Source organism: Bolinopsis microptera, chromosome 1 (assembly GCF_026151205.1).
Source record: "Bolinopsis microptera isolate Bmic1 chromosome 1, MBARI_Bmic_1.0, whole genome shotgun sequence".
NCBI classification, from domain to species: Eukaryota; Metazoa; Ctenophora; class Tentaculata; order Lobata; family Bolinopsidae; genus Bolinopsis; species Bolinopsis microptera.
Window position 1 is genome coordinate 2489714 of NC_087072.1, and position 14162 is coordinate 2503875.

A 14162-nucleotide genomic window follows, 5' to 3' on the forward strand; every position below is an offset into this window, starting at 1 on the left:
GTCTGCGAGTGTAGAGAATTGTTGGGCCTAATGACACAGAACTTGTTGTATAATATTGACGATACGCTATGAGATGTTGCTTTGTTGAGATTATTGAAGACTAATAATGGGAAATAGGGTGTAAAAACTCAATATTGAATGAGATTATTATTATTAGCAGTGTAAAATGTGAATAACTAATAGTTGTGTTACATTATGTACCAAGTGATGGTCATTGTCCATCTAGACAAGGAAAATTTAACACAGCAATGTCTTCGTTATTAGCTGCATTGGGCAAGTCAGAGTCAACCTCCTAGCGTTACACTAAGTCAAGATATCAATAGTTGCAGTTCTCCAATTAACAAAATCAACAATTTTTGGTATCATTGTATCTAGATCCATCTGATCTCAGAACAGATCCTGCCATAATTTACCGCCACAAAGTCGAGCTGCTTAGTTTTAGTATTTAAACAAAGCACGGATGACTGGTGGGTTCAGTTTACATTGAATTCGGGAAACTTGTTCAATAATCGTCGTTCAATGTTGTTATTGCCTCATTTTCGTCCAAGGAGAGCTTTCACAAACACCCTGATGCTGTCACTTCTAAATATAAGGATCAAGGGATTAATCAAACTGTTCAGAAAAGGAACTAAGCCTGAAGTGACATATAAAATCAGGCGATCAGATATTTTAGGGCCTTCAGGTCTACCATGTTTCTGAGTGTCCCCAAACAGCCAGATCACAGAAACAGAGTACGCAGTATTACACAAACAGAAAACACTGGTCAACTGTATGATGGTAATGGTTGTTTTCCACTCAGATTTCCGTTCTTCAGATTTTTCTCCCTCAGTTTCTACTCCACTTTCTTGTCCATTTTTTCGGTTTACATTGTTTTCACTGGCTGGTCCAACTTTTCCATTGATCAAATGCTTTCTATCAGAGTTAAAAAGTAACACTTTACTTTGGATTACCAGACAGATGATAGCAATCAGTGTTGCTAAATGGTAGAAGATGTTCGACACACTTGACTCTACGACTAAGGGGACCGAATTTTTTGTCCCATCATCTAGAGCCTGTTCCAAGAGACTAGATCCTAAAGCTGGATTGAGAAACATCTTTGCGTGAAATCTCATGATGGGGATTTTCTCAGTTAAAACTAGAAGGTGCCATAAATCAATAACGCAGAGGATCAGAATGAAGACAAAGCACACCCAGTACACAATGTGTAGATTCCTTCTTCTGACTCGGTAGAAAGGCTGGGAGATGTTGATGGTTCTCACCACACTCAACACTGTGTTGGCAAAGACACTCAACCTACCTGCTAGATTCGTCATCACGTACACTACGCAAACTAATACTTTCATGGTCTCTTCCACTGCTTCCACATCTGATGTCACCGTAATTATCATGTAGACTGCGTGTATCACCGCGGTGACACCCATGGTGACATCCCAGCCGGTAAGGTAGGTATAGAGCAGAGCAGCGGTGCTACGTTTACCTTTTCTGTAGAAGTGTCCGACTAGAGAGTTAAGGATGATGATAGTTACACCAACCACCAGATTCAGTGGAATCATTGTGTAGAGGAAGGAACTTGCAAGTAAGTCCATAGCATCATTTGTATTATTGTTTATAATGTCGGTTGTATTGGTCTTATTAACTTTCGTTTGATCCATCGTATCATTTCGCGCCATTTCCTGCATTCGAGTACTTTTAAAATCTTACAGTGTTTAAACTTCTAAGATTTTTCAACAACTAGCAAAGTGAAGTAGTATCAGTTAATTCAGCACAACTAAAAAACGGGCAAATAAGATATACGGTAAAAGAGTTTCATCATCAATTTCCAGGCAGTGAAAGTAGCCAACCGTCTACATTATATAAATCAAGAGGCTTGCATATAATGAACATATTGACATATGCTTGTAAAGTGTAAACACCGCGGTAATTATAAATTAAATAAGGGCTCTACATTGTAAAGTAATGAGTGTTATGAAGCGGTCTCTCTTTTTAACTGTTAACCCTAGGACACCTTTACGTAGATTAAATACTCATGACGACTTGTAATTATCTGTTAAGTTAAAGGAATAGTGGCCCACAGCACCCTACAAACAGATAAGTTTAATTTATCTAAGTACGATTGACAGATCTATTCCAGGAAATCAATTACGACACAGCTGTTTTCTTTCCTTGCTGTACGGCTAGTTAAACAAGGAATTAAAACTGTGGGGCTCCGTACAGACCAACCTACCTGTGGCTAAAGCTCTAATATACAAAAAACAATACATTGTATTCGTAGCTGGGTGAGAAGTGTGTGGCGGTTCCTCCGCCCTGCGGACCACATAAAGGCCACAATAATCCTGTGCCCAGCAAGCGTTCCAAATCAAATCGCCACCGCTATCCTTCAACTGCTAGTGTAGCGGTTTCAACCCATCCTTCACAGACGGCAACTCCTAATGAAAATAAACAGCTGGATATCGACGCAGATGAACTATCTAGAAGAAACTGGATGTAGTTCACCAGCAGAAGCAACAACAAACGGCTATCAAACCGAGTGAGGATTATACAATCTGTGTTGACTACACAATGGGGAAATGCCCTCACGGAATAAGTGGACGGACTCTCCACCAGGGTAAAACTACATGCAGCAAGCTTCATCCTAAGCGCTGTAAAAAGTTTACACGTTTCGGCACTGATTCTAATGGGGGCTGTACTTTAGGTTCAGGGTGTCAGCTCTTCCACCCAAAGCACTGCAAAAACTCGGTTCAACACAAGCAGTGTTTTAAAGAACAATGCACTTTGTGATCCTGAAGAATTTCCTGAACTGTTGAACCTTGTCCTTTTTCAGAAATGTGAGATGGGGTGCCCAAGGGAAAAGGCATCTAGCAAAAGGCGGGGTTCACCGGTTTATACATTGTCTCGCAAGAAACGAAAATTAAAACTTCAGTTTTATTTGGCTGAACAAAATCCAGTCGCTACAACAGCTCACTTGGAGTCACTTAGAAACCAGATTTCGAGTGTGTACGCTGACATGCGAGACGCTATAAACCACGACCTTAACTACCGTGAACAACAGGCGGTAGATAAAGTGCACGGCAATCCAAAATCTACAGCTATGCTAAAAAGTTCTCTAAGCAGAAACGCAGTATTCCAATGCTTTTCAATGAAGCCAAGAGAACTTGCACCAATCCTGAAGTGATTGCTAACATCCTCCAGCGTCAATTCAGCACTCACAAAGTGAGTAACGGCTGTTAATGATGATAAGTACATCATTATTCATTAAATACCATACTAACGTAATTTAATTCCTTGTAGGAAAATGACGTGATCTTGGAGGCTGCTATTCTACCAGACGTTGGAGGTTGCTGTACGGTGTACCAGTGCTGTTCTAGGAGCTGCTAGCCACGCCTGTTGTATGCTGCTTGACTACACAGAGTGTTAGTCAGCTGTGTATGTGAGAAAGAGCGTTAGCAGTGTGACCCTAGCAGACTAATATCTAGATAAACTCAGTTGTGACAAGTTGTTTATTGACTGTATTGATTGACTATTTATTTACTATCATTTGTAGATTGTGAGTATCCTTTGTTCTCGTGTCTAATATTAATCAGTTTATCAACGGCCAGTGCAACCTATCAATCATCATATTGTGTCTCTTAACAAAGTGAGTAACAAGTCAGTGCAACCCACCAATCATCATATTGTGTATCTTAACAAAGTGAGTAACAAGTCAGTGCTACCCATCAACCATCATACTGTGTCTCTTAACAAGTGAGTAACAAGTCAGTGCAACCCACCAATCATCATATTGTGCCTCTTAACAAAGTGAGTAACAAGTCAGTGCTACCCATCAATCATCATACTGTGTATCTTAACAAGTGAGTAACAAGTCAGTGCAACCCATCAATCATCATACTGTGTCTCTTAACAAAGTGAGTAACAAGTCAGTGCAACCCATCAACCATCATAATGTGTCTCTTAACAAGTGAGTAACAACTCAGTGCAACCCATCAACCATCATACTGTGTCTCTTAACAAGTGAGTAACAATTCAGTGCAACCCATCAATCATCATACTGTGTCTCTTAACAAAGTGAGTAACAAGTCAGTGCTACCCATCAATCATCATACTGTGTCTCTTAACAAGTGAGTAACAAGTCAGTGCAACCCATCAACCATCATACTGTGTCTGTTAACAAAGTGAGTAACAAGTCAGTGCTACCCATCAATCATCATACTGTGTCTCTTAACAGAGTGAGTAACAAGTCAGTGCTACCCATCAACCATCATACTGTGTCTCTTAACAAAGTGAGTAACAAGTCAGTGCTACCCATCAACCATCATACTGTGTCTCTTAACAAAGTGAGTAACAAGTCAGTGCTACCCATCAACCATCATACTGTGTCTCTTAACAAAGTGAGTAACAAGTCAGTGCAACCCATCAATCATCATACTGTGTCTCTTAAAAAGTGAGTAACAAGTCAGTGCAACCCATCAATCATCTTACTGTGTCTCTTAACAAAGTGAGTAACAAGTCAGTGCAACCCATCAACCATCATACTGTGTCTCTTAACAAAGTGAGTAACAAGTCAGTGCTACCCATCAACCATCATACTGTGTCTCTTAACAAGTGAGTAACAAGTCAGTGCAACCCATCAACCATCATACTGTGTCTCTTAACAAGTGAGTAACAAGTCAGTGCTACCCATCAACCATCATACTGTGTCTCTTAACAAGTGAGTAACAAGTCAGTGCAACCCATCAATCATCATACTGTGTCTCTTAACAAGTGAGTAACAAGTCAGTGCTACCCATCAATCATCATACTGTGTCTCGTAACAAAGTGAGTAACAAGTCAGTGCTACCCATCAACCATCATATTGTGTCTCTTAACAAAGTGAGTAACAAGTCAGTGCTACCCATCAATCATCATATTGTGTCTCTTAACAAGTGAGTAACAAGTCAGTGCTACCCATCAATCATCATACTGTGTCTCTTAACAAAGTGAGTAACAAGTCAGTGCTACCCATCAATCATCATACTGTGTCTCTTAACAAAGTGAGTAACAAGTCAGTGCAACCCATCAATCATCATACTGTGTCTCTTAACAAGTGAGTAACAAGTCAGTGCAACCCATCAATCATCATACTGTGTCTCTTAACAAGTGAGTAACAAGTCAGTGCTACCCATCAATCATCATACTGTGATTCTTAACAAAGTGAGTAACAAGTCAGTGCAACCCATCAATCATCATACTGTGTCTCTTAACAAAGTGAGTAACAAGTCAGTGCAACCCATCAATCATCATACTGTGTCTCTTAACAAAGTGAGTAACAAGTCAGTGCAACCCATCAATCATCATACTGTGTCTCTTAACAAGTGAGTAACAAGTCAGTGCAACCCATCAATCATCATATTGTGTCTCTTAACAAGTGAGTAACAAGTCAGTGCAACCCATCAATCATCATATTGTGTCTCTTAACAAGTGAGTAACAAGTCAGTGCAACCCATCAACCATCATACTGTGTCTCTTAACAAAGTGAGTAACAAGTCAGTGCAACCCATCAACCATCATACTGTGTCTCTTAACAAGTGAGTAACAAGTCAGTGCTACCCATCAATCATCATACTGTGTCTCTTAACAAAGTGAGTAACAAGTCAGTGCTACCCATCAACCATCATACTGTGTCTGTTAAATACACAATAATCCAGGGCCAGTGGAGTCAGAAGGATTTTACTACTTTTTATGTTTTATTAATTACTTAATTAAAGTGTAACTGGGGCCGGGAGGGTGCCCATCGTACACTTGAATTAACCCCTCTTAACAAAATCTAAGACGGTAGTCCTTTGATATGCACGCAGCCTAGAGGAAGTATTTTTTATGGACACCAAAATTGGCAAGACATATGAATCAAATTACAGTGAGTGCCAGTGGAGTCAGAAGGATTTTACTTTTTATGTTTTATTAATTACTTAATTAAAGTGTAACTGGGGAGGGTGCCCATCGTACGCTTGACTTAACCCCTCTTAACAAAATCTAAGACGGTAGTCCTTTGATATGCACGCAGCCTAGAGGAAGTTTTTTTATGGACACCAAAATTGGCAAGACATATGAATCAAATTACAGTGAGTGGTAAAATTAAAGTTGCGCTCGGTAAATTTCCTGTAATGAGACCAATTTAACAACATGAAGGTGATCGTACTGTAGTGCAACACGTACTCTACTGCGACAAGTACTCTAGTGCGACAAGTACTCTAGTGCGAAGTCCGACAAGAACACCCTCTTTCGCACTACAGTATGTGTCGCACTACGATCCAAGTATCCTGTCTTATTTCCAAGTTCAGGTCAGATCCTAGAGCACTAGAGTGCCCTTCTTGTGGACCCGATTCGTCGGGTCTTTTCACGTAACTTATTTCGAAGTGATCTTGTGGACCCGATTCGTCGGTTCACGTTATGTATTTCGAAGTCATCTACTGATCATAATTCCTTCGGGTCAGTTCAAGCCACGTATGCAGTGTGTGATCCACCGGGTAACTCGTAAGCAGCATATGATCCTAATTCCTATCACACGTATCGTATGAAGTTCATTTGAGTTTGAGGATATTGGTAAATATAAGTGACCCTATTAAATGGCACAGTGTAGTTGAATTTGTCACACTATGAAATTACATAACCCCTTGATGGTTAGGATAATCGTATCATCCTCTAGGCTAACTTTGTCACATAACGATATCTTAATCAGGTGATAAGATATCGCTTAAATACGGCCGGCACGGAAACATGTGACGGAGTAAATGCGTGTACATTGTACAATGTACATCATGGTTATTAAATACTTGGAGAATCTTGACGATGAAATAGCGATGAATTACTCTACACTCAAATTCAGATCAATGTATGCTGAACAGATTTTGGGTGCTAAGATTATGCTACTCAACGATATGCGTCAAGCGGCAGGTGTTCAGAAATCCAATCTGTTACGTAAAGAAACGCTCAACAAGCCTCAGATCACCAAGGCTTTGCTGTGTGATTGGATGGAAACTTTTATCGACTTTCTTGACAGTTATTGTTCACCGCTGTTGTTTTCAGCCACCAAACTACAAGATGAAATCGACCAACTGAAGGACGAAAAGATTGCAGATCAGAACACTGTGATTAAACTGCAAGGACAATTGCTTGAGAAGAAAAGTGAGGATTTGACCTCTGTTCAGACGACAGTGAAAAGCGAACTCAAAGCCTGGTCGTCAGTTGTGAAGAATTCATGCAGCAAGGCGCTAGCGCCTAAGAAAATGAAAGCTGCTCTGAAACGTGCCTCCGAGGAAGAGGATCGTAGTCAAAATCTGGTCATCTACGGTCTACCAGAAAAGAGTGAAGAAATCCTGGAAAAGAGAGTGCTTGAGGTACTAAAAAACATAGATGAGAAACCTCGAATCGTTTCTTGCTGTAGGATGGGGAGAACTGTATCAGATGGAGGACCAGCCGTTAAACCTATCAAGTTCACTCTCAGCGGCTCAGATCATGTGCGGCGAGTGTTGAGCAAAGCGAGAAAACTAAGAGAAGTGGAGGGGTATGACTCAGTGTACATCAGCCCCGACCGATCAGCCGAGCAGAGAGCTGCCTTCAGGAAGTTAGTTCTTGAAGTTAAGCAGAAACGGGAATTGGAGCCTCAGCGAGTTCATGTTATAAGGAACAATAAGATCGTAAGCTCCGAGAATTCATTTTTTGATTCCCCCTGCACGGCAGATACTTTAACTGTAGACTGTATTATAAGTACAAAGTTAGCAGAGAAATATCTTCGAAAGTGTCCAAAGTTTATTATTTTCTGAACAAATAAGTCGTTATCACTGCGAGCGATCTCATTGAAAAATGTGAATGTGCAGGTAGAATTGCTTTGAGCAGACAACAAGGTTACCAGGTTAAAGTTTTTCTACACACTAGGGGGTCCACCGTTAGTGTCTGATGTAAACTAGGGGGTTTTCTACAGTCACCACAAGCTGAAACATTGACTAAATAATTATAAAACTTTCTTTTCTCTTTTATGAATAATATTTAATTATAGCTTAAGGCTTTGTCATCAAAATTATGCGTCTGTAATATCCAATATGTGATAATGAATGTTTCACTACTAAATGGGCGGTGTCACATCACACAATCCTATAAGCTGACCAAAACGTTGACGAAAATTTATTTTAAGATTATAATTTGCTCAGTGTCCCCGCCCCTCCGCGAGGTTTTAAATTCAAGGTCTCACATATTGATCTCCTTATGGGCGATGGATTTAAGGGCCGTAATTAAATTGATCTGCTGAGCACGTAACCTACCCGCTACCAACCTAATAACACTCAAGCTGACATGTTAAATGTATGTCACGTGAACGAACTATGAGTTTCATCTTCTTACTCAGCTTCTTTCTTCACGGCCCACGTTTCCAGTTCCATTTCCCACCGGAAATACGTCTAACAAGCTGATTGTCGGATCATCTCACCAGCTGCAAACCTTCAGCTGGTCACAATACCCAATCAGAGGAGTGTATTCGAGACATCAACCAATCAGAAGAGTGTATTCGAGACAGCAGTCAATCAGGGGGAACCATACCACAGGTCATGTGACAAGCGGGGGTATGTTTGCAAGCAATAAGTGGTGGACGATGTGGTTATATGCTGGTGCAATCGGAGGTTAGGTAGTTAAGTCTGTAGTGCGGTTTTTTAGTGCGACTAATTGTACATTTGATAACAGATCGACTTACGTATAAACTTGTTAGTTGTTGTGCACCTCAATCAGTCGGACTATATATTTTGAGGTTAACCAGGTTCCCTCTCATTGTCAGTTTACCTCTTTTGAAACTCTTCTACTCAAGAATTCTGTTGGTTTGTTTACAATGAAGCTGAAAATCTTTTCCTCCTGCGGACCTTCAAGGGACAACCAGCTGGATTCCTTCAAACGCCGCTACTCTATCCAGTCCAAACTCGGCGAGGGAGCTTTTGGTGACGTTTTCTGTGTGCAGTCTCGGAAATCCAAGATGAAGTACGCTGCTAAGGTTGTGAAGAACAAGAAACAACAGGACATCATTCTACAAAACGATGAGTACGTTCCTATGGAAGTTTGGGCTCTGAAGCGACTCTCTAGTCATCCCAACATATCCACCTTCACCGAGCACCATGAAATCAAGGACAAGCTAGTGATCATAACAGAACATCTCGAAGGCTACAGAGACCTATTCGACCACATTGAAGAGCACGGAAGACTGACAGAGTTGAGAGCTAGGAACGTTATTAAACAGGTGGTCGATGTTATCGGGTTCTGTTTCAAGATGGGGGTTGATCACCGAGACATAAAGGAGGAGAACATCATGTACAACCCAGCCGGAGATCAGATCAAACTTATAGACTTTGGTTCTGCCTCAGTTCTCTCAAAACATCCCTACCGTCTTGTCCGAGGAACTGACATATACATTCCTCCAGAACATTATCTTTACAACAAGTACTATCCTCGACCTGGTGCTGTGTGGGCTATAGGGTGTCTAGCGTTCTGTTGTCTCTCTTCCTTCACTCCCTTCACATCCATCAACCAGATTGTTAGCACTGGACCAGATTGGAGCTTGATGGCGCACTGTATGGACGAATCGTTTGATTTTGTGAAGTGTTGTTTGAAGACTGACGAGAAAAGAAGAATGCCATTTGATATGATGAGACATCACGTTTGGATTAATGACAGTATTGAGGAATTCTCAAACTGTGAGCTTGAATGCTCTCTTTGAGCCGTAAATGTAACTGATTTGGTTCTGTTTTAAGAGCCGTTTAATCTCTTTGTCGAGATTTTATTGATTTGAATTACATTTCCATATACAACTCTAATAATTATTCTCATAATTAAATAATTTGTTTTATTTGCTTAAAACAGTGTACTGAATTGTGGTGCGAACCGAAAATTTCTTCAGTGATCATGAATTCTACTATCAAAAAGAAGGGTCGAAAAAATTAGACAAAAGAAAAAGTATTTTTGATCTGGTTTAACTCTCAGAAAGCGGTGTCACCTAGCGGGGAGGATCCAGTACTATTACTGGTTAGTATTTGTTATATTTCTCTTCTGCAAAATAGTGATATAGTAGAAACAGCTTTACTCCAATGATAATTGTTCATTAAAAGGTCACGCTTTTCGTCTAATTCATATTTATTTCTTCACGTGCTAGTACTTGGTATGATGACTTGGTATGATGTTGTGGTATGATGTTGTGGTATGATGTTGTGGTATGATGTTGTGGTATGATGTTGTACGAGAACTGATCAATGTATTTCACCAATAATTGATGAGATACAGGTACGGCAATTAAACCACTGCTAGACAAAAGTAGACTCTCTCCCTCTCTTCCTCTCCTCTCCCCTCTAACTCTCCTCCATGACATAAGATAATGAACTTAATGGCCACCAAATAAAGTATAAACGATAGTTATAATTGAATTTATGTAAACAAGATGCAGAACAGTGCTGTATATACTTAGGGGTCGTTCAGATATTACGTAATCAGCCGAGGGGGGGTTTTCAAATGCTTACGGTTGATAACGGGGGCGGGGGGTTTTGGTCGTTGATTACGTAATCAACATTTTAATTTTTTACCAATTTCCGAAATACCAATTGGACAATTTTCGTTAATTATGTAATCAAAATTTTAGTTTTTTAAACCAATTTTCGTTTAGTAAGTACTTTGCGATTATTTCATTGATTTATCCGTTGTGTCTTGATTACGGGGGAGGGGGGGGGGTTAAACCTTGATTACGTAATATAGGGGGGGGGGGGGTTCGGTCTTGATTACGGTTGATTACGGAGGGGGGGGGGGGTAAAAATTGCCAAAATATTGATTACGTAATATGTGAACGACCCAATCTACACATCGTCAGGTTCACTTTATCTAAGGACATATTAAGAAGGTACACAGGACACCACCCAATCTGTATAGATCATGCATATGCAAATTGTGTTGATATTAACAACGAATACATGGTCATTTGTCCTCGAAAGTACCGTGCAGTCTTAACGTAATTCGTCTCAGGTTCCCGCCTTACCAAGCTCGATGTTTGCACTGTTCACAGTATACCAGATCCCCAACCCCACTCGCACCCCATTATAATGGTCACAACTCATATGCTGTTAGATAGGTCCAGTAAAAAACAGCAACTACCTTCGCTGAGTTGTTCATTAATTTTACCACATTTATTAACTCTGTTGCAGCCGCTTAGTGTATGAGACTATTTTTAGTTTATTTTTTCCAACATACCTACGCTGCATTATCATTAGCTATTTCAATATGGAGTATAACGTTAGTTAGTATAACTTAGTAACACGTGCAATATTACTCGATACTTATTACATACTTATTATATATACAAACGTGTTCGTTTTTCGTGTTCGACAAAGTGCTCTACTAACAAATAACGATGTTATTTTCCAACTAAAAGTTTAATTCTATATATAATTATATATATTAAGGCCTTGGTGGCCCAGTGGCGCGGCGTTGGGCTAGTAATCGCAAGGTTGCTGGATCAATACCCGCCATCGGCAAAACCAACCTTGATGATTTGAGCCATACTGATGAGTCCTAATAGGACGAAACACTGTGTCTATGGATAAATATGCTCGCCTAGTTTACTAAGCTTGAGCACTCTAGGGAATGAATAGATCTACCGCTCAGCTTAAATGCAAAGCTCCTAACTTGTAATGAGTTTGTAGAGCACTCTGGTACCTATGTAATTCCCTCATTATTAAGGCCTTGGTGGCCCAGTGGCGCGGCGTTGGGCTAGTAATCGCAAAGTTGCTGGATCAATACCCGCCATCGGCAAAACCAACCTTGATGATTTGAGCCATACTGATGAGTCCTAATAGGACGAAACACTGTGTCTATGGATAAATATGCTCGCCTAGTTTACTAAGCTTGAGCACTCTAGGGAATGAATAGATCTACCGCTCAGCTTAAATGCAAAGCTCCTAACTTGTAATGAGTTTGTAGAGCACTCTGGTACCTATGTAATTCCCTCATTATTAAGGCCTTGGTGGCCCAGTGGCGCGGCGTTGGGCTAGTAATCGCAAGGTTGCTGGATCAATACCCGCCATCGGCAAAACCAACCTTGATGATTTGAGCCATACTGATGAGTCCTAATAGGACGAAACACTGTGTCTATGGATAAATATGCTCGCCTAGTTTACTAAGCTTGAGCACTCTAGGGAATGAATAGATCTACCGCTCAGCTTAAATGCAAAGCTCCTAACTTGTAATGAGTTTGTAGAGCACTCTGGTACCTATGTAATTCCCTCATTATTAAGGCCTTGGTGGCCCAGTGGCGCGGCGTTGGGCTAGTAATCGCAAGGTTGCTGGATCAATACCCGCCATCGGCAAAACCAACCTTGATGATTTGAGCCATACTGATGAGTCCTAATAGGACGAAACACTGTGTCTATGGATAAATATGCTCGCCTAGTTTACTAAGCTTGAGCACTCTAGGGAATGAATAGATCTACCGCTCAGCTTAAATGCAAAGCTCCTAACTTGTAATGAGTTTGTAGAGCACTCTGGTACCTATGTAATTCCCTCATTATTAAGGCCTTGGTGGCCCAGTGGCGCGGCGTTGGGCTAGTAATCGCAAGGTTGCTGGATCAATACCCGCCATCGGCAAAACCAACCTTGATGATTTGAGCCATACTGATGAGTCCTAATAGGACGAAACACTGTGTCTATGGATATAATTATATATATATAGATTTCAAACTCATAATTATCTTTAATTGCAGTATTAGGAAAAATTTATAAACCTATATAATTAAAGTTCACGAATGACCTGCGTCACGCGCGCGTCGGCTGATATCTAAGAACTTATTATCCGTTTATAGTACCCTCTTTACGTTCATTAACTACTTATTATTCAATATGAACCACCGATTAACTGTTTAACTGTTTAAGCGTACTACTGTATAATAACCTGTAGCCTCGGAAACTATTGGCTCCAATTTTATATCTGTAATGGGTTATAATAGTTCACTCATTATTAGTTTCCTGTTAGCGAAGTAGACATTTAACTTAGCAGAAGAGGACAAGCCGGACCGTATTGTGTTTTACTGCTCGTTACTTTTAATGGATACATTTACAAAATTAGTTTTTGCCGTTTCACTGATACTGTTATAGATAACACCGTTATCTTCAATTTGTTTATAATGGTTTTTGTTTCCATTTTAACCTTCCTTGCTAAAACACATTAAAATAAATCAACGCCTTCAACCTAAATGTGACACTTCAGTTTTGCAGGGTTAAATTTGAATTTTAAATCTCATAAATTTGTGAGACTTATACGTGTATTAACATTTAATATTTTAACATTAAAAGCTGAAGATGAGCAAAGTCTGTCCGGGCCCGAACTGCGAACAAAATACAAATGAAACAAATGGACCTTTAGAAGATAGGGGTGGATCGTCAGGAGATCCTATTCCACGTTCCTTTCTCTACACAATGATTCCACTGAATCTGGTGGTTGGTGTAACTATCATCATCCTTAACTCTCTAGTCGGACACTTCTACAGAAAAGGTAAACGTAGCACCGCTGCTCTGCTCTATACCTACCTCACCGGCTGGGATGTCACCATGGGTGTCACCGCGGTGATACACGCAGTCTACATGATAATTACGGTGACATCAGATGTGAAAGCAGTAGAAGAGACCATGAAGGTATTGGTTTGCGCAGTGTACGTGATGACGAATCTAGCAGTAAGGTTGAGTGTCTTTGCCAACACAGTGTTGAGTGTGGTGAGAACCATCAACATCTCCCAGCCTTTCTACCGAGTCAGAAGAAGGAACCTACACATTGTGTACTGGGTGTGCTTTGCTATTCATAATATTCTTTGTGCGGTTGACATTTGGTTGATTTATACCAAAAAGATAAGAAATTCTGAATTTACGTTCCACACATTTCGAAATGATATGTTGCTCAGCCCTGTGCTTGGAGATACTATTTTAGATACAATGATCCATGCACAAAATGGAACAACCTTTGAAAGGGACGCATTAGTCTCCAACGGATTCTTCCATCTTGCAACACTTATTGCAATCATATGTCTTGCAATCCAAAGTAGAGTTCTGCTATGCAACCCTGATGCTAAAGCCATGCGAAAGGATGCAGCAAGCAGCAGCGTAGCTCCAGCACCCTCAACAAC

At 40.4% G+C, this 14162-nt stretch overlaps 3 protein-coding genes across 3 annotated transcripts in view; 1 reads left to right on the forward strand and 2 right to left on the reverse strand.

The window, feature by feature from the left end:
• The window catches only part of LOC134817291 (double-stranded RNA-specific adenosine deaminase-like), a 536580-nt gene that overhangs the window by 344363 nt on the left and 178055 nt on the right, over positions 1 to 14162 (reverse strand). The gene's annotated exons all lie outside the window — the stretch shown is intronic.
• LOC134822654 (copine-1-like) overlaps positions 1 to 14162 on the reverse strand; it is a 32526-nt gene that overhangs the window by 6584 nt on the left and 11780 nt on the right. The window lies entirely within an intron of this gene.
• On the forward strand, positions 8849 to 9790 carry LOC134822658 (serine/threonine-protein kinase pim-1-like). The gene has a single exon (XM_063833847.1). It carries the CDS (start codon positions 8849 to 8851, stop codon positions 9725 to 9727), a length of 879 nt encoding a protein of 292 aa, XP_063689917.1. The 3' UTR covers positions 9728 to 9790.

Bases quoted from the DNA above. Each gene is read 5' to 3' on its own strand.
- LOC134822658 (XM_063833847.1), top strand. From the start codon at position 8,849: ATGAAGCTGAAAATCTTTTCCTCCTGCGGACCTTCAAGGGACAACCAG.